Consider the following 24,726-nt stretch of genomic DNA (forward strand, 5'->3'; position numbering starts at 1 on the left):
CACCTATCCTTTGCCTCGTGCTGATGAATTTTTCTCCTCCGTGGCGGGAGGCCAATATTTTTCGAAAATCGATCTGTCGGAGGCTTATCATCAGATACCACTTGATGAGGACTCCAAACGGTTGGCGGTCGTCAACACCCCGTTTGGCCTTTACCAATACCAGCGGTTGGCCTTTGGAATATCCCGTGCCCCGGCGATATTCCAGCGTTATCTTGAGCATGTCACGTTGACAATTCCTCATTGTATTAATTACCTGGATGACATAATTGTCACAGGCCGCAGCACGAAGGAACACTTGCACAACCTTCGCACCCTCTTTCTCAAATTCAGGTCTGTGGGCTTGCGTTGCAACCTGCGTAAGTCAACCTTCTTTCAACCATCCATTGAGTATGTGGGCTACACCATCTCTCGGCACGGTATCCAGCCACTAGGAAATTTGGTCCAAGGTATCGTCAACCTTCCTCAGCCCGCTCCGCTGAAAGAGTTACAAGCTTTTATAGGCAAGATAGCCTATTACCACCGGTTCATTCCCAGGGCTTCCACTATAGCCCACCCCCTGTACTGCCTTCTGCACAAGGGTGTTCCTTTTGATTGGTCGCCTGCATGCGAGCGAGCGTTCACCTCATTGAAGGGCCTCCTCACGTCAGCCCCTTGTTTGGCTACTTTTGATCCCCATAAGCCGTTGGTCCTGGCTACAGATGCTTCGCAGTATGGGGTGGGGGCGGTCCTGGCCCATCGCAACGCAGATGGTTCCGAGCAACCACAGGCGTTTGCGTCTAAAACACTTAGTCCCGAGCAGGCCCATTACTCCCAGGTGGAAAAAGCGGCTTTGGCCATTGTCTACGCTGTTAACAAGTTTCACCCTTTCTTGTATGGCACGAAGTTTCAGTTAATCACTGACCATAAGCCGTTAATATCGTTATTTGGCCCCGCCTCTCAGATTCCGGATAGGGCGACCCACAGACTACAGCGCTGGGCCTTGTTCCTCTCTAAGTACCATTATGACATTCATTTTCGCCCTACAGGACAGCATGCCAACGCCGATGCTCTTTCCCGTCTTCCGGTGGGCCCGGATCCTACGTTCGATCGAGAGGAGATTATGTGTTTTCATTTGGATGTGGCGTCCCGCCAAGCGGTTGATGGCTTCCCAATCACTAGTTCTCGAGTCGCCAGGGAAACGGCAGCTGACCCGGTTCTCCGGCAAGTAGTTCGCCTCATTCAGCAGGGGTGGTCATCCCGCCCTCCGGGCCGGGCCTCGGACCCTCTTCGTAATTATTTTCTTCTACGGGACCGCCTCTCGGTCTTGGAAGGCGTTCTCCTTCTGGCTACCGATGATACAGCTCCTCGCATGATTGTTCCTCCAAGTTTACGACGGGAGGTCCTCACGTTATTACATGCGGGGCACTGGGGTGTTTCCCGTACTAAAACCTTGGCTCGCAGACATGTGTACTGGCCCAGTATTGACAGAGAAATTGAGCACTTGGTGGCCGCCTGTTCCCAGTGTGCGAGCCAACAAGCATCTCCCAGGGCAGCGTTCTCTTCATGGCCGCCGGCAACCCAAGCAAGGGAACGTGTTCACATCGATTTTGTGGGCCCGTTTCTCAACGGTTTTTGGCTCATTGTCATTGATGCTTATTCCCGATTCCCATATGTGGTTCGCTGCTCCTCAACCACTTCAGAAGTTGCAATCCAGGCACTAGCAAAAATCTTTTCTGTGGAAGGTCTGCCAATCACCCTGGTCTCGGACAATGGACCACAGTTTATTTCGCAGACCTTCCAGGATTTTTGTAGGCGCTTCGGTATTCGGCACGTTTGCTCTCCCCCCTTTCATCCACAATCGAATGGGGAAGCCGAGCGCATGGTGCGCACATTTAAGACGCAGATGAAAAAGTATGTGCACGAATTTCCTGCGGAGGAAGCATTGACGTTTTTCTTGGCGGCATACCGGACCACTCCAATGGGAGAACGCAGCCCCGCAGAGCTCCTCCATGGGCGTCAACCTAGGACTCTGCTGCACCTCCTCCGGCCTGGTCCTCGCCAGTCTTCACAAAACGGAGTACCTGGCTTTCCACTGGGTATGTCGGTCTGGGCCCGTGGGTTTGGTCGCAATCCACGTTGGATACCAGCGGTGGTCCTGCGCCGAAATGGCCGCCGGCTCTATACCTTGCAGGCGGGGGACCGGGCGGTACGTCGTCACCAAAATCAGCTACATCCACGTTCGGGCACCCACCCTCCGCCCTCTCGGACACCAGCTTCCCATTGCTGGCACCTGTGTTGGTTTCACAGGGGACGTTGCCTCCTCTCCCCACTGTGCCTCTGCCGCACTGCAATGGTTCTCAGCCTTGGCAGCCTCCAGTAGCTCCAGCACCGGCATCGCCATCGCCATCGTTGGAGATGCCCCAGCGAGAGCCGGCCCCCCTAGCAGGCCCGGTTTCTCAGGAGGTTGGTTCACCTGTGGTCGTCTCTTCCCCTTCGTCCCCGCCACTGGGTCTTGCCCCTCCCGGGGTGGAACGGGATCCGTTCTGTCCCGGGCTCTGGTTGTGGGATGACGGGGGCCTCTTCATGTGGGTCACTTCCAGCCGTATTCGAAGGTTCCGGCTCGAGGGTTGGCAGATCCCCTCGACTCCGGCCATCCAATGGATGTGGAGGTCATCGCTCCTGCCCGACGCTCCACCTTCCGACGCAGTAGATCACAGTGGCTTCAACCCCCCCGAAGGAGGAGGAGTGTAGTAGCCACCAGAAAGATTGCGGGAGGCACACATTGGCACGGCGCGTCACGGATGGTAGTTGCCGCAAGTAGAGTCCCGTCCACCAGAGGGTACGCGAGAATTCGGACGCGACCTCTGCCGGCATGACAACAATAACAACAACAACTCCGGCAGCACGGGCCGTGCCCAGTCAGTTAACATCGGGCATGCCTAGGACACAGTCCCGATCTACGCTAAGTGAAGTGCGACGTAAACGTGAACAGTGTTACTACACATGTATTACTACAAACAGCAGCAGCACTTAGTAAGGTGCCCTAACCTTATCCAAGCACAGAATACAAAGTGTAGATATAGTACACGGCCCAATTAACACAAAAGTTTGGAGAATACTTAAAGATTTAACTATCACCTAAAAAAAAAAGTTGTTTAATTCATTCATGCAGTCCTGATACACATTGAAACCCCTGCACCACAGTACAGTAGCATGTCGCTAGAGGATGCAAAACAAGGTGATGCAGCACACTGATGAAGTGAAGTATCATAAAGCAATTTGTTTTCTGTATATAAACAATGCCACAATAATCCATGACGAGATGGTGGATGTGTATGGCAACAATGCACCAACATATAACACAGTAGTTAGGTGGCACAGATGTTTATGGCATGGTCAAACAAGTCTGAATTTTGATTAATGAAGGGTAGACCATCTCCTAGTGAAGAAGCTTGAATCTGAATAGAAGCGTAGGACCCTAAGCTCAAAGAGTGACACACCACAATCAAGGTGATAACAGAAAAAGTGAAAATGAGACATGGGTGAGTTCAACACCTTGCACAACATTTTGAACATGACAAAGGTCGCTACTGTTCGCACCTATTCAAATACACTCCAGGATCTAGGCAGTAGCGGAAATGTTAAGTTGTATCAGGCCAATCCAGATAACTTTTAACAACTTTAACCACTTTGTCACTATGGACGAGTGCTGGGTATATCACTGTGACCCCGAGACAAAGGAGTGAAGCAGGCAGTGGAAACACATAGTCATCGTCACTGATAAAGGCCAAGTCCAAACTGACATCAGGCAAGGTGTTGATTAGTACTTTTTGGGATTGTGATGGTGTGGTTGTAATACAGCATGCTTCTAAGGAGCAAAACATCATATGAGCCAGTTCTCACTCAGCATGCTTTCAAGGAGCAAAACATCATACAAGCCAGTTCTCACACAGCATGCTTTCAAGGAGCAAACCATCATAGGAGCATATTACTGATGTCTTCTGATGAGGTTACGGGAGGCTGAAAATCTGTCCGAGAGGTTGTTTGCCTCAGCTTATTCTACAAAGAACACAGTCACACTTTCTGTTTCTTTGTGATATTAAATTTTGCTCCATCTCCATGTTCACCTGACATGGCACCCAGTGAATTCTTCCTCTTTCCTCACGTGAAGGAAACATCCTGTGGTAGGCATTTCCAGAATAATAGCAATGTGATTTTCGAGGTGGAATGTTAACTGAACAGCCAAAATGCAGACTTTAACAACCAAGGTCTCCAACAAGTCACCCATCACTGAGAAAAATGTGTCCCATTCGAGGGTGAATACAAAGAGAAGAAATAACACCATCACCAAGTTTCACACTTGCAACTTGATTTTTTCCAACGTGATAATTACAACTTTATTACTACCTCAACACAGAAGTAATTTAGTGGAGGTTCCAGGTACTTATGCATGAAAGCACAGGATGGAATAGAATACGAGACCATTAGGAGAAACTTAAGAAAACAATGTACAAAGTAACATAAAAGTAAGACATAAAGAAATAAAGGCAATGTTTCAATGGGTGAGCTAGGGTAGAGTGGGAAAGTAACAAGAGAAGTGTGAGGCTGAAGTGGAGGATAGAGGGTAAAATGTGTTGAAGGCAGGGAGGGAAGAGGGTGGGTAGAGGCAAAAGGAGGGCATACATAATGCAGATTGAGGCGATGGAAGTTGTAGAAACAGAGGCTACACTACGGGGAGGCTCTTCATCAACCCAAAAATACAATAATGAATGTGTCCTGATTGAGCTGTGATACTCATTCGCTTCCACCTAACCTTTTCCTACCAACCTTCTACCCTTCAGAACTTCAACTGCACCTCACCATTTTTTACTAGATCTGTCTTCAATTAGATCAATGTCATAACTGCATAGAAGACTGCCATTTAAAATACCAAAACTAATTTTGAATGGATTATTCTTACTACAAACAAAGGCTCCATCACTGTTGTTACAAATTACAGAGATTACATAGCGAACGGCATCCACTTACAAGCTCTACTATAAGAATAACCGTCAATCTTCTCAAATTCCTAAGCCCTTCCAAAACTCCTCCCCCAACTCTGTCTTCCTCCTCACTCTCCCACCCCTAGTACATACTTTTTCAATGATTACATAATCTACATGCTAAACTACCCATGGCACTCCATTATGGCAGACTACTGCACTCCCACTAAAATAATTTCTCCTATTTTACATCAAAACCTTCAATCTATTGCCTGCATTTTAATCTCCTACATCAAATCGATTAGGCATTATCTCTGCTAGTTTTCCACAGTTTCTGTCCTTTTACCACATGTTCTTGTCCGCCTCGATAGCTGAGTGGTCAGCGTGACGGATTGCTGACCTACGGGCCCGGATTCGATTAACGGCTGGGGCGGGGATTTCCTCTGCTCAGGGCACAAATGTCATGTTGTTTTCATCGTCATTTCATCCCCATCCGGCGCGCAGGTAGCCCAATGTGGCGTCGAATGTAATAAGACCTGCACCAAGGCGGCCGGACCTGCCTCGTAAGGGGCCTCCCCGTCAATGATGCCAAATGCTCATTTCCATACCACACGTTCTTGTCTCCCACATGTTGGATCACTCAACACAAGTATTCCAAACACACTTAGTCTCTGCATTGGAATACTATCCTTCCAACACTAGGCTGATTATAAACCAACAACCTCCTTCCTGGTAACCAGGACCAACTGTGTCCTAACCCACTAATACCTCTAAAATGAAAGTATCATCTTTAAACAAATCTTCAGCACTGCCATGAGCACACTAAACCACTCTGTTTATGGACAATCTAAAAAAGAAAAAAAGTCCTTCCTAGGTGTCCAGCATACTAAACCCTTCGCCCGGTTTAGATTCATCAACCTTTTTCACAAAAGCATTAATAACCTGAACACAGTATTTAAGTAACATTCATCAAGAAGCAATTATGTACACAACGAGTTGTAGCAATACACACAGAGAACTGAGGCTGAGCATAGCTCAGCTAGCCTTAAAGACTGGAGGCAGTGGCAGGCTCAGACTGTGATCTCTAAAACGCGCACGCGCGCGCACACACACACACACATATTTGAGGCACACTCTGCAGACGACGTAGCACTGTCTGCACTTGTGGCCTATTGAAAGTACGTGGGCACGTCACTACATTCCTCCTCTCTTAAGGAGATCACGGATTCTTGAGATGTCCATGCTTTGCTCCTCATCTACTGGCCTCTTAAAAAGGTGGCGTGCTCTAACGGGAATGTACGGTTTGAAGTTCTTCAGGCAATGACACATTCTGCATACATCTTTCTGTGTCAGACCATATGACAACACCAGCAATGCCAGGACTGTTTCCTTGTCGACCTCGGGCATCAGCTCTGGTGACAGTGTTCATGATGCTGGTATCAAGGGTTGCTCAGGATTGTGCGATGGAATCCCTGACAATGATGTTTGAGGCAATAGAGGAACTGTTGTTTCAGACGTTCACACTAGGCATTTCACCTTACTGTTAGACTGTAGGCGGAACAGCAGGGCAAGGATGTGACAAATACCACAGGAATCACAAAATGCTGCAAACTCGTGCAATGAAAATGGTGGACCATTATTGGACACTGATATCGTGGGCAAGCCTTTGGGCGAAAATTTTTTGGACAATGGTGGCATCTGTAGATGTGAAAAAACACAGTGAACGACATATGGAAAATGAGAATATGCATCAATGAGCAACAGCCAACAAGCATTGAGGAAGGGGCCAGTGAAATCCACATGTATGTGGTCCCCTTTATGCGCCAGCGCCAGCCAAGGAGATGACTGTGTCCAGGGAACTGCTTGATGCATCACCCACTATGAACAGGAGGCAGCCAGGCGGGTAACATCACTGGCCAGGTCGGGCCAAACACTTATCAATGGGGCAATGTTTAAGTGCATGGAGAACTTCCAAACAATGCACTGAGGAGACCACTACCTGAGGGGCCATGTGATCTGCATCTAAAAGTGGAACACCATCCACAACAGAGAAATGATGCTGAAAGATGTAATAATCATGTAGGGGGTTGAATGCATGAGAAGGTGATGAATCTGGCCAACAATGTTTTACCAATGTTACGACCTTTCACAAACCGGGATCTGAAGCTACATGCTTTGCAATCTATGTGGCAGTTACAGGTAAATCATTAAACATTTGCTGTATGGCAACATGAATGTGGAAACAAAGCAATTGCTCCTGATCAAATCCTGGTTCTCAACTTGCTGGCAGGTGGGACAAAGGCATCGGCATTTGCGTGTTCATTTGTACGGCAGAAATGACTCTCATAGTTGTAACACATTAGGAAAACAGCCCAACGCTGAATGTGATGTGCCACTTTATCTGGTAATGATGCAGACGAATTGAACAAGGAAAACAATGGTTTGGGATCGGTGACCAGATGGAATTTGGTACCATCGTGAAAAACACGGAATTTCTCCACAGCATGTACAATGGCCAAAACTTCTTTTTCTATTTGAGAGTACCTAGTTTGAGCAGGAATCAGTGTTTCTAACGAATAAGCAATAGACTGCTCAGAGCCATTGGGATATCTAAGAGCTAGCACAACCCCAACCCATATTGTGAAGCATCTGTGGCAAGGACCAAGTGGAGGCCTTCCTGGTACATCACTAAGCAGGACACAGACTGCAACATGGTCTTAAGGGTGGAAAACAATTTCACAAGCTGGCGACCAGCGAAATTTAGTTCCTTAGCTCAGAGATGATTATAATGGCTGCTCAACTGTCACTGCCACAGGACAACTTTGCCTACAAAAACCTGAAGTTATTTGACTGATGTAGGGCATGGAAGCAAGATAAAAGCAGAAACATGTTGATGCAGGGGTTTGAGACCCTCAAGAGTAACTTCAAACCCAAGACAAACAACAGAAGACCGAAAAACATTGACATTTTCTATATTACACTTCAACCCAGCCACTTGGAGGACAGAAAAAAGTGCAGAGATCTTGAAATTGTTCCTCACTGGAGGCACTGGAAACCACAATGTCATTGAAACAATTTGCACAACCCAGCACAAATGCTGTAATTTGCACCGAAAAAGTTGAAAAATAGCGGGACCGCTGTCAACTCCAAAAGGCAACTGCAGGTATTAATACAGTCCAAAAGAGGTATTCACAGCTACATACATTGTGGCTCTATATCTAAAGGGAGTTGTAGATAGGCATTCAACAAGTCAGTTTTTAAGAAACATTGACCACCTGGTAACTTTGCAAAGAGTTCATCCAGGAACAGTATTGGGTGTGTATCCATTATAGATTGTGCATTCACACAAACTTTAAAAATCACCACAGAGGCATAACTGAACTGACAGTTTGTTTACTATAACTAAGGGGGTAGACCATTCACTTGATGCAATAGGCTGAACAAGGCTACATTTTGTGAGGCGATCTAATTCATCTTTGACTTGTTCCCTGAGTACCACTGGAACTGGACAGGCCCAGGAGGGGGGAGGGAGGAGGGGGGGGGGGGACAAGTGGAAGGTTTCATCGTAATGTGCACTTGAAAATTGTTGGCACACCCAATCCACGAGACAACAAAGAGGAAAACTCGGAACACAATGCATCTACCTGTGTATACCGCACTTGTTCAGACACTAAATTCACTTCATCTTCACAACTCAAAAGAATCTAATCCAAAAAATTCTCCATACAGGCGTTATCAAAAGCTTGAAATTGTGGTTGCAGCCATTTCTCATATGCTTCTCATTCCTCAACGGACTCATCGTATGTAGAAAATAGAGGCAGATAACCCATGGGGACCACAGAGGGCAAAACGGCAGGTGACACAGACTGAGGAGCATGCCGACTTGTCGAAACAGAAACCAATGATCCAAGTCCTGAGTATGATTGTTCAGTGTCTGTGACTGGTGGCACAACGCCATGATGAATGATTCTTGCTGTTCGACCAAAAGACATAAAATGTCCTCCATAACAGTATCGGCCATTGTGAGTATAAATGAAAGGCCAACCAGAGTACACACACACATCTGATGCACCCCCTGCGGATGACATAGCACTGCTGCAAGCACAGCCTTTTGAAAGTACACACATGCATCACTGCATTAGCAATGAGCAGCAATATCTATACTTCGACAGCTGGCATCCATTTCATACAAAAGCATTCCCCATATATCCTGCCACTTACATGTTCCACATTTGTAGCGACATGCAGTCCCTCTCAGGCCTTGCCGATTCCACTGCAGAGAAGCAATACCCTGTAATTTTTGTCTATAAACAGACTTCTTGTGCTTTGTCTCAACACACAGGCAACATGCCTCCCACATTTACAGAAGAGTCATACAGGAACATCCCGACATCACTTAATAACATCCAGGGCTGGAACGACTGAATCATGTTTTCCACCACGGTTTTGATTACTTTTTGTCTGTCCCTGAGCTCTTACCACTTTTAGCCCATTGGGTCAGATTCTTGTGGAGTGTCCTGAAAAGAGCTGTCGCACAGATTTGCCAACCACTTCCTATTCCAGCCCTGGACGTGGAATTAATTTTACCATCAGAGACACGATCAATTGTGAAAACAAACACATCATGTAGCAACTTACAGCATTCTACACGGGAATAATCACAAACACAATATCCACTGATATAACTGGTCACTGTCAAACCAAAGTAAAGAGTCAAATAGGCCACCGAGATGCAAAGCATGCAGGGAAACCTGTAGCTGACTTAAATAGCTGCTCCACAAGCCATGGCAGCTGGATTATCCCCCCCCCCCTCCCCTCCCCCACCTCCACGCACACAAAACACAAAGGCTACTAATCTGAAATGTGCAGGTCATAGCTTTCCTTGCAACACATCCTTCATTTTCTCTCAACTCCTTGGTATCAATACCAGTTGTGGACAGGGACTAACAGATTCACTTCCTTTTCAGTTCACAATCTACTTCACACTCCTGCCTCTAACCTTCTTTGGTAATTTTTCTATTACATCCTAATTCAGTGATAGTAACTTAACCTTACATTTTTCGGTAACTCAAGATCTTCCATTGCAATGTTTCTCCTACATGACTGCCCACCACATCTATGCAAATCTGTATGTTCAACACCAGATACACTTGGCCTAACCCCTTCTCATCATGGCCCCACCTCTCCCCAGCCAATATACCCTCAATTTCCTCAACACGTACCCATCCTAGATGGTTATTTGCCCCAACCATGCTGCACTGCAGCATCAGGAAACTACAGAGAAAGTGAGTGTGCGAGTGTATCCTCCTCCTGCCAGTCAAATGATGGGTGAAGACAGTTACAGAGTAAAGACTGTCTTCTAGTTGGCAGATTCAGAATAGTAAAGTCGAGAAGACTAAAAATGAAATGGACAAAAGTTGGACTGTCAATAATAACAACAAGGGACAAAGATAAGTGAAGCAGAAGGTAGGTATTTCTGGGGCTTTGAATGTGACAGGAGTCATCCCACCCACAGCCTTCCAACTTCCCCTCCTGTGTAGTACAGGCATTGAAGAACAACCACTATTCGACAGAGTGCTACCTCTAAAACATAAAATAGGGTGCGGCGGAGAGGTTTGTTTCAGAGTGCTCTTAAAGTTATACAACTTATACTTTCTGTGTGTCTTTTCACTGCTCAGAGCCTCTTCTGTTTGCTAAGTAATGGTCTCTCCACATATACACATTGAAACTTGCAAGGATGTTTACAGCACTCAACAAAATAACTATGAATACTATGGAAAGCTAACAAGTACTACTTTTAGTGCAGAGAAAAGTTAATTTCATTTTCAAATGTAGATAAGAACTCTGCATATTTTTTAACAAACTAATATTCTTTGGAATGCATACTGTCAGCTAGTAAAGAGAATATGATGATCACACTACACTCTGAAGAGTTCTACTGCCACTGTGTAACAGCCAACATCTTGTAATTACATGGTATTACTAAACAGATACAATTTTCAACTATAGAGATGGGCCATACGAATAACAAAGTTTTGTTGGAATGCGAACCTTAGTGGCGGTTTAGTACATCAAAGAACCAATTTTTAATGGTAATCAGGCTTTCAAAGGAATTGTTTAAGAGGCTAGAGGTTATGTGAGTATATTTTCCGATCATCCACAGTGCATATTATTATACAAACAAGAGCCACACACAACTTTCATTTAAAGAAGGGGAGGGGCCAACAACAAATTCAGTACAGTATTTGCTGCAAGATAATAAAATAATATCCCCCCCCCCCCACACACACACACAGGCAAGCCAAAGTATTATCATCATCTGCTTAAAAGCACGTTGGTTCACCTCTGGAATGCAGTACAGTAGTAGCATCAAATATCTTTTCAAAAAGGTGGAAGGAGTATATAGAGGGTCTATACAAGGGCGATGTACTTGAGGACAATATTATATGGGAGATATGATACTGCGTGAAGAGTTTGACAGAGCACTGAAACACCTAAGTCGAAACAAGGCCCCAGGAGTAGACAACATTCCATTAGAACTACTGAGAGCCTTGGGAGAGCCAGCCCTGACAAAAGTCTACCATCTGGTGAACAAGATGCATGAGACAGGCAAAATAACCTCAGACTTCAAGAAGAATATAATAATTCCAGTCCCAAATAAAGCAGGTGTTGACAGATGTGAAAATTACAGAACTATCAGTTTAATAAGTCATGGCTGCAAAATACTAACACAAATTCTTTACAGATGAATGGAAAAACTGGGAGACGCTGACCTCGGGGAAGATCAGTTTGGATTTCGTAGAAATATTGGAACACGTGAGGCAATACTGACCTTACGACTTATCTTGGAAGACAGATTAAGGAAGGGCAAACCTAAGTTTCTAACATTTGTTGACTTAAAGAAAGCTTTTGACAATGTTGACTGGAATACTTTCTTTCATATTCTGAAGGTGGCAGGGGTAAAATACAGGAAGCGAAAGGCTATTTACAATTTGTACAGAAACCAGATGGTGGTTATAAGAGTCGAGGGACATGAAAGGGAAGCAGTGGTTGGGAAGGGAGTGAGACAGGGTTGTAGCCTTTCCCCGATGTTATTCAAGATGTATATTGAACAAGCAGTGAAGGAACGAAAAGAAAAATTTGGAGTAGGAATTAAAATCCACGGAGAAAAAATAAAAACTTTGAGGTTTATGAACATCAACAAAAGCTAAAGGACAATAATGGAATGTAGTCAAATTAAATCAGGTGATACTGAGGGAATTAGATTAGGAAATGAGACACTTACAGTAGTAAATGACGTTTGCTATTTGGGGAGCAAAATAACTGATGGTGGCCGAAGTAGAGAGGATATAAAATGTAGGCTGGCAATGGCAAAGAAAGCATTTCTGAAGAAGAGAAATTTGTTAACATCGAGTTTAGATTTAAGTGTCGGGAAGTCTTTTCTGAAAGTAGTTGTGTGGAGTGTAGCCATGTGTGGAAATGAAACATGGATGATAAACAGTTTATACAAGAAGAGAATAGAAGCTTTCAAAATGTGGTGCTACAGAAGAATGCTGAAGATTAGATGGGTAGAGCACATAACTAATGAGAAGTTATTGAAAGGAATTGGGGATAAGAGAAATTTGTGGTACAACTTGACTAGAAGAAGGGATTGGTTGGTAGGACATGTTCTGAGGCATCAAGTGATCACCAATTTAGTATTAGAGGGCAGCGTGGAGGGTAAAAACCGTAGAGCGAGACCAAGAGATGAATACACTAAGCAGATTTAGAAGGATGTAGGTTGCAGTAGGTACTGTGAGATGAAGAAGCTTGCACAGGATAGAGTAGCATGAAGAGCTGCATCAAACCAGTCTCTAGACTGAAGACCACAACAACAACATGGGCCGGTGGTTTGTCAGAGTGAATCTGGTGTCCGATAGAGTTCCACATGGGTTCCATCAGGTTAAGAGAGGCAAATTTGGTGGATAAGACATGAATGTGAGTTCACTATCATGCTCCTCATACTATCACAGCAAGATTGTAGCCTTGAGATATACACAGTTATCCCGCTAGATGATGCCATCACTGTCCAGAAACACATTGAGCATGAAGGGATGCACATTGTCTACATTAATATTCATTTAGTTCACAGTTGTCACACTGTCTTCTGTTACCACGGAAGTTTAGGTGAATATTCCCCACTGCATGATATCGTGACCATTGGCCTACAGTTCGCCTAGATGATGGTGTATCCCAACATGATCATCAACCTGGTGTAATGAGTGATTCATCTGACCAGACAACCCATTTCCTTTTATCTCCAGTGAACTCTTGATAATCCTGTGCCAACTCCAATCATAATTGATGATGTTGCTCGGTCTACCTGAGAACATGTAGGGGCTGTCTGCTGTGGAGCCACATATTTAAAAATGTGTGCTGAATGGTCCATAACACTTGTCCCTGCACCAGCATTGCATTCTGTCATCAGATCCGCTACAGACTGCCTCTTATGCTGCTTAACAGAAGGAGGAAGCCTCTGACCTCCACATTCTACAACGAGGCATGTATGTTCACCCAACAATGGGCCATAACCATCTACCCTTTATCAAAAATATTATGAAAAGGATAGATTGCTACTCATCGAACAGTCCGGCTTCAGTGGACACTGACAGTGGTTACGTATATGAGTTGCACTTGTGTGAAAGTGTGTGTGTTTTCTACCTTAGAAGGACCTTTTTTGGCTGAAAGCTTAAATGCATAGCAGTCTTTTTGTTGTGCCTGTCTGAGACTCAACGTCTCCTCTATATGGTGAGTAGCAATCTATCCTTTTCACAATGGTGTCATTATTACATCCTGGATTTTCCACTGTTTGACTTTGCCAAAGTCTCTTGTACCAATTAATTTCCCCATTTGTGGTCATTATTGTTATTAGAATGATTCCCCATTCGTTTCTGCTCCACTTATACATTTTCTTTTCTGTGTCACATGCCTCCAATGTTACCAGGTGGCATTCAGTATTGTGGTGCGCAGTGGTTATTAATGTTTTGGTTCATCAGTGTATAAATGGCTACACAAATGAAAATTACTGATGACTGCTACACTTTGTGTTTCTCTGTTTTCTCCATAGTAGTGAGATTAACAATACTGAGATACGCACACTGTAAATAAATTAGCAGTGGCAGTATTTATGTTCAATCACCCTAGCAGATGTGTCACTGATACACCAACTAAACCGCTAACACTAGAGATTCTGAGCCATGGCCCACTATAACAGATTAACACAAGACTACAATGATCATAAGCTGCAGTAGCCACCAGAAAAATTGCGGGAGGCGCACATCGGCACGGCGCGTCATGGACAGTAGTTGTTGAAAGTAAAGTCCCGTCCACCAGAGGACACGCGAGAATTTGGCTGCGGCCTCTGCCGGCGGAACAACGACAACCCAGGCAGCACGGGCCGTGCCCAGTCAGTTCACATCGGGCATGCCTATCAGACGGTTTCCGGTCTACACTATGTGAAGTGCGACGGAAACGTGAATTGTGTTACTATATAAGTACAGTGTGATTCTGAACCTTTCCAGAGATGTTATCCTACAAGGTGACAACCCCCAGACTGGCGGTGTCTTACATCTAAGTTGGAAAACAAGTTCCATAAATAAAATTTAAGTACTACATAGTTCATATTTTTAGTACCGTATTTACTCGAATCTAAGCCGCACTTTTTTCTGGTTTTTGTAATCCAAAAAACCGCCTGCGGCTTAGAATCGAGTGCAAAGTAAACGGAAGTTCTGAAAAAATGTTGATAGGTGCCTCCACAACTAACTTCTGCCGTCGAATATATGTAGCCCTACACAGGCATGCTTTGCAGGTATTAAGATAAATGCTGGCGCCAAAACCTCTGCATCAGTAAATAAATTTAAGAAAGAACGTGGAAGACGAGCTTTTTTTCTCCGCCCCGAGTTTTGACCACTGTATTTTCATACATTATCTAAAGAAGTAAATACAAATTCCGTATTGCTCATCTTCGAATGTAGCAACATTTCAATGTACTACGAACGTCCGACTGGCAAGACTGTTTGGTATGTTTGTCAATTTGGCCTACTCTACGTTCTGAATTTTTTCCTACCTGTGACAAGAGATAGTTGCTAATAGGAACTTTTATGAACTGTGAATGACATGCAGTATTCTCTTCACCATAAGAATAATACGAATATAAACATTTTGCCATGTATTCTTTCGTGTTTGCTGCTATCTCATTTAAATCCTGTCTGCCTAATTAACTACGAAACTAGAGTGAGACAACAGCAAACGCAGAAGAATATACATATCGTGTCATATTTATATTCGTATTATTCTTATGCTTAATAGTGATACAGTCAGAAATGAAGCATGGCAATTGACTAGATTTTTAAATCTAAGATGACTAATTTCTGTGCAGAATGTAATGTACTAAAGAGGCATCTGCAAAGATTTTCAAACGGAGAAAAATTTTCTCTAAACTCTCGTTCATTACATCTTCTATCATCCGCAGTCTATTATTTGGTTCTTGTTGATCATTATCAAAGAAAGCAACGGTGTAAGTAACAACAAACAGCAGTCTCTTCCCATTGTTTCGCTAATGAGAGGATTCCTCTCTCTCTCTTTCTTTTGAATTGGTTTTTAATTGTTAACGGCGATAGCGTGGACAAAAGCAAGCCATGCTGTGATCGGCGACAGGCCATAAACACTGATTATCAGAATGCGACAAACAATGCTTGACACAGTACAGTAATGCATTTTCAGCTTAGAGTGACGTAAACACCTATAACAAAGAGAACGGCACTTAATCAGATCAAAGGAAAATAAGCAATCAATTCAAACCAGACGAAGCACGTGAAAAAGGAAGGGTATCCGTATAAATACGGACGGAGTGCCTGACGCATAGCAATGGCTACCTGGTAAAGCTTAACTGCTAAGCTTACGATTTGAACCAAACTACTGTAGCTGTATTATCATTCATTTGACCTAAATTGTGTCTCAAGTTACAATGGACCAACTTTGTTTCGATTTGGAGGTGCGGCCTAAAACTTCTCTCTCCATTTGAATTTCGAGTCGCAAATTTCAGGTGCGGCTTAGATTCGGGAAATTTTTTTCCCTGGATTTCGAGTCTCATTTTTCAAGCGCGGCTTAGATTCGAGTGCGGCGTAGATTTGAGTAAATACGGTAACCTCTGCATATTTTAAAGGATATAAAATAGTTAATTTTAAAAGATGATGAGATGGTCATAGACAACTGTCTCCAACTCACTAACATTAGAAATTAAACCACATCTACTGAATCCTTAGAGATTAATAAAATGACAAGAATTTCTGAATGGAGGACAAAAATTGGTATTAGGGAAAACATTCACTTGCTGCATACTGGAGGCATTGAGTAGTGGAAAGACACACGAGAGAGTATATACTACAGTAGCCCCCCCCCCCCCCCCCCCCCCAAATCCGTCAGAGGCTACCTGAACCCATTTAAGCAGTATTTATGTCCACTATGACACAGAACACTGATTTAAAAGGTAATTTACAATGATCAATCTGTCTGCCATAGAATGATTTTTATGAGCAGCAAGTGATCATCTTTCCCCATTCTATTTTTGGGAACCTTTAATTATACTATTTTGATTTTTTTTAAATACACACAATACTTTATACTACTTTGGAAGCTTATCACAAAAATATAAGAACCAATAATAACTCACCACAATGATTCAGCTTTTACGCGAGTTGCCCAAACAGCCTTCTTCAGACGAATCAAAGCAGACAGTAATTCATGAGAGGTCTTTAACAGTTCTGCATATTCCTCCTGGTCTTGTTTATCACTGGAGGCTACTGATAATCTATAAATGGAAATTATTATTATTATGGACTATTTGAATAATTTATAAATAACAGCAAAACTGGAACATTTAATTAATTTCAGAATATATAATTTTTAAGTAACAAGCAACATATAAAGTATCATTAGTGAAATAGATCAATTATTTACGAAACATTAATCTGAAATTTAAAAAACACAAGAAAATTAAATGCCAATTTCAGCCAAGCATTAGTGTGTTGGTTTGCCCCACTGCAGCACTTGAAAGGTAACACTTTTTTCTGCTTTCAGGAAACAGTAATTATATCTTTGGGCAGTAAAGGGAAAATAACGGAAAGCAAACAATATAGACAGATTCAAAAGCTACTCCATTAACCTGTGTCAATCATTTTTTTTCCTTTCTTTCTTTTGGGTCATCAGTCTACTGACTGGTTTGATGCGGCCCGCCACGAATTCCTTTCTTGTGCTAACCTCTTCATCTCAGAGTAGCACTTGCAACCTACGTCCTCAATTATTTGCTTGACGTATTCTAATCTCTGTCTTCCTCTACAGTTTTTGCCCTCTACAGCTCCCTCTAGTACCATGGAAGTCATTCCCTCATGTCTTAGCAGATGTCCTATCATCCTGTCCCTTCTCCTTATCAGTGTTTTCCACATATTCCTTTCCTCTCTGATTCTGCGTAGAACCTCCTCAATCCTTACCTTATCAGTCCACCTAATTTTCAACATTTGTCTATAGCACCAAATCTCAAATGCTTCGATTCTCTTCTGTTCCGGTTTTCCCACAGTCCATGTTTCACTACCATACAATGCTGTATTCCAGATGTACATCCTCAGAAATTTCTTCCTCAAATTAAGGCCGGTATTTGATATTAGTAGACTTCTCTTGGCCAGAAATGCCTTTTTTGCCATAGCGAGTCTGCTTTTGATGTCCTTCTTGCTCCGTCCGTCATTGGTTATTTTACTGCCTAGGTAGCAGAATTCCTTAACTTCACTGACTTCGTGACCATCAGTCCTGATGTTAAGTTTCTCGCTGTTCTCATTTCTACTACTTCTCATTACCTTCGTCTTTCTCCGATTTACTCTCAAACCATACTGTGTACTCATTAGACTGTTCATTCCGTTCAGCAGATCACTTAATAATTCTTCTTCACTTTCACTCAGGATAGCAATGTCATCAGCGAATTGTATCATTGATATCCTTTCACCTTGTATTTTAATTCCACTCCTGAACCTTTCTTTTATTTCCATCATTGCCTCAGTCTCTATTAATTCACTGTCACCACACCATCCACCCAACAGCTTAGCTTCCCCTTCCTCACCTATCAAGGGAACCTCCCCATCATACTGAAATATTACTGTATCTCATTGCTACCTACCAGAACCACTCGGAGAGCATTAAAGATAAACACCAGTCCTAATTGTCCAATTGTAAAGTGACCTGTTTCACAATTACATACAAAAAAAAATACTATTTCAGTATACATATAATTCGAAAACGATGCTTTGCTGATTAACATTGTTCTTATGTGAGAAACATAATATAAATGTGAGATTAATACTATAACTAATCGAAAGAAATAGAGCACATGGTCAGGATGTACCAGTAAACTTATCATTATAAAATTACTTCAACAAATTAAACAGAACATGTAAATAAAGCACGTTAATTGAATCTTCGATATATGTTAGCACTAAAATTCGGACACTAGTTGATTTGTTATAAACAAATTTAGAAATGTAATTGTTACCTGTAACATAATTAGTCAGAAAATGTTATATTTACTCATAACTAAGTTGAAAACAGATTCACCTTGTTCAGCACTGAGATTGTAAATTTTTAGCAATGTGTATCTCATATTCGGTTCAACTTTTAATTGTGATTTTACATAAAATTGTAATTTTCATTGTAGGTAATTGTTAACAAAAGTATAAATAGAGGTCACGCAGGCACCTTGGGGCACTCGTTTTTTGGCTAGGGTTGCGAGCAAATGTATTGTAGGCTCACTCGTTTTTTGATTGTTGTGAACTCTGTGTCATTTGATGTCAACTTTGGGTACATGTGATGTAACCGGTACAGTTCACCTGGCTCGGACACCAGAGTCCTGGAAATATATTGGTATTAAAGCTGCACTGTACTTTGGAATTTATCTGGGAGTCTTCCGCAATCCTTTTCATAGGCTGCACAGGGACGAGGCATGAATCCAGGAATTTTACAAAACCCCGAAAACTAAACAACTCTCAATGTTGGTAGAAATGACGTGAAAACAACAGTGCATCGACTGGGCATTTCACTCAAAACATTTGCAATGCAGAGGTGGGAAAATATAAACATTTCAACATGGTGGAGGGGCTGGGATCAAGTGGAAGACTGTGCAGAGGACGACTCGCTAGAATTCCATGTACAAGAGGTAGGAACCATAATCTTGTACGTTGCAGACTGCGCCATGGAAGTCGCCAGGAGCAAAAGTGAAATTCTGGAATGACATCGCAAATGAATCAGATAAGTACCCTTTTTAATTGTTTTTATTTCAGTCGCAGACAGTGTCTTACAATTTTCTGTTTTTGTTTCATTGTGTGTGTGTGACAATTTCACCTGACAGGCAGGAAAGTGTTTTGTCTAGTGTTAGCCACTTTGATCAAAATGAGCGAAACTCAGTTAAATCGAATAGGCATGACCACGCAGTCAGGCCGTCAATTTCATGCTTCTACTTCAAATGTACACTTAAACAGTGAAGCAAATTCCGTGAGCAGTAGTTCTTCGCCCTTTCATGGTTTTTCGGGAGCAAATCAGCAACCGAATTTAATTGATCAGATATCTCAATTGTTGAATAATAAACTAGAACAATTGGTAACTCAAAATAACCAATTAGGTAGCAACATTAAATAGGTCAAAGAAAAGCTGGAGCAAAATTTGAAATCACTGAGAGAAGAAATCAATGCAACAAATAACAAAGTACAAATTGTTGCATGTGACATAGAAATGGTAGAAACCAAAGTTGACTGTTTGGAGGCTTTCACAATATCCGAATTTAAAGACACAAACAAAAGCATTGAATTAGTTAACGAACGTGTCAAAAACATGGAAGTAGTCGTTTTAAATGAATTAGTGGACTGAAAAGACGAGTAAAAAATGTTGCAGGAACTCTTTGTTTCAGAAAAAGAATTGGTAGGGGAAAGATTGAAATTAAATTCTGAAGTTGTTTCTGATAAGATATCTCGTATTGACGAGAAAGTAGAAAGGGTAACAATAGAACTGCAAACAGTCAGCTCTGAAGTTTCAAAATTGCAAAATAATATTATGTCCAATTTTGATTCAAATCAGATGTTTGTGCATAGTTGTAACAATGTTAGTTTAAAATGTTACCCAGGTGATGCGAAATTGCATCCAGTTGACTTTGTGCATCAGTGCAAAGACAGTTTCCAACCTAACATGCCAGAGTCAGCTAAAGTTAAATTTGCGAAACGTTTTTTGGATGGTGAAGCCCTTACATGGGTGAACCAAAACATTGATACAAATACTACGCGTTTTGCCAATTTTGAACGCCAATTCTTGGCAAAGTTTTGGTCGGAAAACAAACAGCCAAGAATAAAATCTGAATTTCTTAACGGTAGCAAATATCACACAGGTCTTGCAATTAGCGTGCGAGAATTTTGTGAAAAACAATTAGGGACATTGTCACATTTGAGCAAACCTTTGGACGAACTGATACAGTTTGACGCACTGAAACGGCGCCTGCCACACCATTTTCAGTGGGGACTTGTATATGGACCAGATGACAGTGTTGACGAATTTTTACATTATGTAGACAAAATTGACCGTGCATGGCAGAATGATGACAGACAGTACAATCAAAACCTCTCAAACACTCACAATAGGAATGGGGGGTCACAACAATTTAATGGGCACAGAAATAATAACTGGCGTGGTAACCAAAACAGTAGTTACTACAGACACGAAAACCATCAAGAACAGAGAAACAGTAACCAGCCTCACAACAGCAATTCCAATCAGGGAAACAGGTAACCACCTCGTTGGGAGCCTGTCAATTTGAGGTGAATAATTATGGCACAAACCAGGCAAATAGGAGGTTAGAGAGACGGAAACATAAAAGCAATCATAAATGTAATGTAAATAGGGACTACTACTTAGATGATATTAGTTATAAGCAAAACTTTTGGGATCACATGTTGAGTGAATTGAACAATGCACATACTCAAGCAGGACCACAGTTTGAACTTAATGAACATGACTTAGCATTAATTGATGACAAATTAACACCTGATGTAGACAGAACTTATGATATGTATGATATCACTAGCTAGTTTTCTGATGAAGGTAAGGATAATGAGGTATCTATATTAATAGAAATTGGTAGCCAAAATGAGGAAATAACACCTGACTCAGATAATGAAAAAGGTAGCGATTTCAGTAGTGTAACTTCAGATGTTGAACACTTAGTAGTTAAGGCAGATGTGCATGCAAAGGCATCACCCACAGATTATTTTGATGATGATTTTGATAAAGATAGTGTTGTGAAAGATGATGTATTTGATGATATATGTACACAAGAGGAATTAGATGGCATTATTTATGTTGAAGTTACTGATAATGGTGTTGCAGCTGAAAGTAACTCTGAATGCGAAGTTGGTTAATGTGAAGATATTAAGAGTGCAAACAATGTATTGGTACCAATTTGCATAAAAGAAATCTTAAGTAAATCTGCTAATACGAAGGAACAAGCTAAGTTAATAGGTGAGAAGATTTTGGAATCTATTATCAGTGAAAATGAAGTTTGTTTAGAAAATAATAAGGAAAGTGAAGTCATCAAATCAGATCCATCCATGAAAGATAATTTTAAGTCTAATGAAAGAAAGGTATCTGTCTCATGTCTATTTAATTCTAATCATAATGACACTCAATCTTATGTTGATTCTGACATTGAAACCTGTGGTGAAGAAGTATGTAACAACATCGACACAACTGAATTAGAAAGTGACTTGCTGGCAGAGAATGTAAATAGTGACCCAAATATTACCTTAGGTAGCCCTTACGTAAAAATAAGTGTTTACAATTGGTCAGGACTTTGATTGACACTGGTAGTCCCATTAGTAGTATTTCAGCCAAGTTGAGGAACAGGATAAAAGACACTGAAAGTTACATCGAATTTCCCATCACAGGTGTACGGATTAAAGGTGCCACTGGCAAGTTTAGTAAGTTAATAAATAAACAAGCTTTAATTAGATTTTCTGTTGGCAACATTAATTTTGAACATGGTTGTTTAGTTATTCCAGACCTCAATGAGCAAATGATTTTAGGGATGGACTGGATAGTTAAAGCAAAGGTGAGTTTTGATTGGCAAAATTCAGAATTACTGTTCACAGAACCAAAGGCCAGTATTCAAGGAAAAGTAGTGATCCAGTTGCATTCAAGTAAAAACAGTAGTAACCACATTAGGGAAATAATTTATCCAGAGTGTAGCCATTACATGGAGGAAGAGGAAAATTGGAATCACAATAACCAGAATTTGGTTGATGATAGTTACTCCCTAACCATATCAGAAAAGGTAAAAGAAGCAAATGACTTGACTGAGTCTGAAAAGCAGGAATTAGAAAATTTTCTCTGGGAAAACTGTAACATTTTTAGTGATCAACCTGGTAAGGTCAAAGATTATGAATGTCATTTGAAGTTAAAGCCACACGAACCCTTTTTCATTAAGCCTTATGGGGTACCCATCTGTAAAAGGAAAGAAGTGGAGAGGGAACTCCAGAAAATGCAAAAATGGAGAATAGTAGAGAGAAGTCACAGTCCACATAACAGCCTAATGGTCTGTATTTCAAAAAAGGATGGTGGTATTAGGCTGGTATTGGATTCACATTACCTGAATAAGTTTATAGAAAGAGAAACAGATCATCCTGAATCCATGGAGGAACTCCTGTACAAATTCAATGACACAAAATATTTTTCTAGCCTGGATTTGACCTCAGGCTTTCATCTAATCACATTAGCACAGGATTCAAGGCAGTACACAGCCATTTTACATAATGGTAAATGTTTTCAGTATTGTGTTGTTCCGTTCGGGCTGAATGTGTCTGTAGCTGAGTTTATTCGAGCTTTGGATCATGTGATTGGAAGTGAACTACTATCTAAACTAATTATTTATGTGGATGATATATTAATAACCAGCAAAACTTGGGAGGAACACCTTGATACCTTGTACAAATTAGCCAATAAGTTCAGACAAGGCAGTATGACCCTTAAATTAAGTAAATGCAAATTTGGAGTATCAGACTTTAAGTTTTTAGGCCATATAATTAACAGAGAAGGCATTCTACCTGATAGTGATAAAATTTCTGCAATTGTCCAGTTTTCATGTCCAAAGAACAAGAAACAGCTGAGGTCATTTTATGGTCTATGTAATTTTTATTGTAAGTATGTCAGCACCCAAGCTTTAAATGCACCGTGTTTGAGAGAGCTATTAAAAAAAGAACACCATATGGGAATGGACAGATCAGTGTCAAGCAGCATTCGATGAGATCAAACAACAACTAAATAACAGTCAATTACTCCACAGACCTGACCTTTTACTGCCATTTTGCCTAATGACAGATAGTTCAGATTACGGATTGGGTGTACATTTGTTTCAACAGAAGGAAATTGATGGAAAAATAGAACATCTTTCAATCAGCTTTGCCAGTCGAGGTCTGCAGAAACATGAACGTAATTACACGGTGACTGAGAAGGAACTACTCGCCACTGTATGGGGTTTCACTAAATACAGGAACTATCTAGCTGGCCATAAAGTCATAGTTTTCATGGATCACAAAGCTCTATGTTATATTCAAGACTTTAAACTTTTCAATAGTAGATTAAACAGGTGGGCCATATTTTTGCAACAATTTGATTATAGCATTCAGTATATAAAAGAGGATCAGAATGTAACTGCTGATGCGTTGTCTAGATTACCTGTGGGGGGGTGGTCAGGAAGAAGAACTATTGGATAACAAAGTGTTTAAAATAATGTACATGAGAGGGATTAAGGGTGAAAAGGAAATTACTAACATCTGCAGTCAGCTTAGGAGATACCAGAACCAGGATGATGATTTGAAACTTGTGAAAAGCCTTATTGGTAAAAAGGGTTATGAAAAGGTTGGCATGTATTATCAAAACTTTAAAGGGATTTTATTCAGGAGACATAACACTGACTCTGACATCTGGAAGGTTTGTTGGCCTATACAATGTGTTGATGTTTTAATTAAGTACACACATGAGAGCTATGGACACTGTGGAATCATGAAATGCACAGACAAACTTAAGGAAAAGTCTGTTTTAATAATATGTTTAGAAGAGTAAGACTGGTTATACAAAAACGTGATTGGTGAAATCAAAAAATCCAAGGTTATTTAAAAAGTATTGTGCCAAAAGGCAAATTGGAGCTTATAGGAATTGATTTGTTTGGCCAATTGCCGAGAACTAAAGAGGGTTATACATATTTGTTTGTAGTTGTTGACTTATTCACTAAAACTAGTAAAATTGTATCCACTAAAGAAGGCAACAAGCAGGAAAATTTTAAACTGTTTCTGTAATGATTATTTCACAAAAGCCATTCTTTCAGACAATGGGAGCCAATTTACATCTAACGTTTGGAAAGATTTCATGAAAGATGAAGATATTAAGCACGTCCTTATTTCTGTTTATTCTCCATCTTGTAACCCAACTGAGCGCTATAGGTGTGAAATAGGCAGGCTTTGTAGAACTTACTGCTCTAAAGATCATACAAATTGGTGAAGTTACATACGTGATTTTGAAGATGTTTTGAACACCTTACAACATACAACAACTGGCTTTATGCCTTATGAAGTCCATTTTAACAAACACCCACCAAACATGTTGTATGAATTAATCAATTTCCCTGTCTGTAATGAGTTAACACCGGACG

General features: G+C 41.5%; 1 protein-coding gene across 3 annotated transcripts in view; it reads right to left on the reverse strand.

Annotated features, from left to right (window-relative positions):
- Nucleotides 1-24,726, reverse strand: part of LOC126470566 (uncharacterized) — a 280,645-nt gene that overhangs the window by 40,467 nt on the left and 215,452 nt on the right. For all 3 annotated transcript variants that reach the window (XM_050098510.1, XM_050098507.1, XM_050098508.1), the window contains exon 18: nucleotides 16,672-16,809. In XM_050098510.1, the coding sequence (XP_049954467.1) occupies nucleotides 16,672-16,809 (138 nt within the window). The remainder of the gene's footprint in view (nucleotides 1-16,671; nucleotides 16,810-24,726) is intronic.

The sequence above is a fragment of the Schistocerca serialis genome, chromosome 3, assembly GCF_023864345.2.
Source record: "Schistocerca serialis cubense isolate TAMUIC-IGC-003099 chromosome 3, iqSchSeri2.2, whole genome shotgun sequence".
NCBI classification, from domain to species: domain Eukaryota; kingdom Metazoa; phylum Arthropoda; class Insecta; order Orthoptera; family Acrididae; genus Schistocerca; species Schistocerca serialis.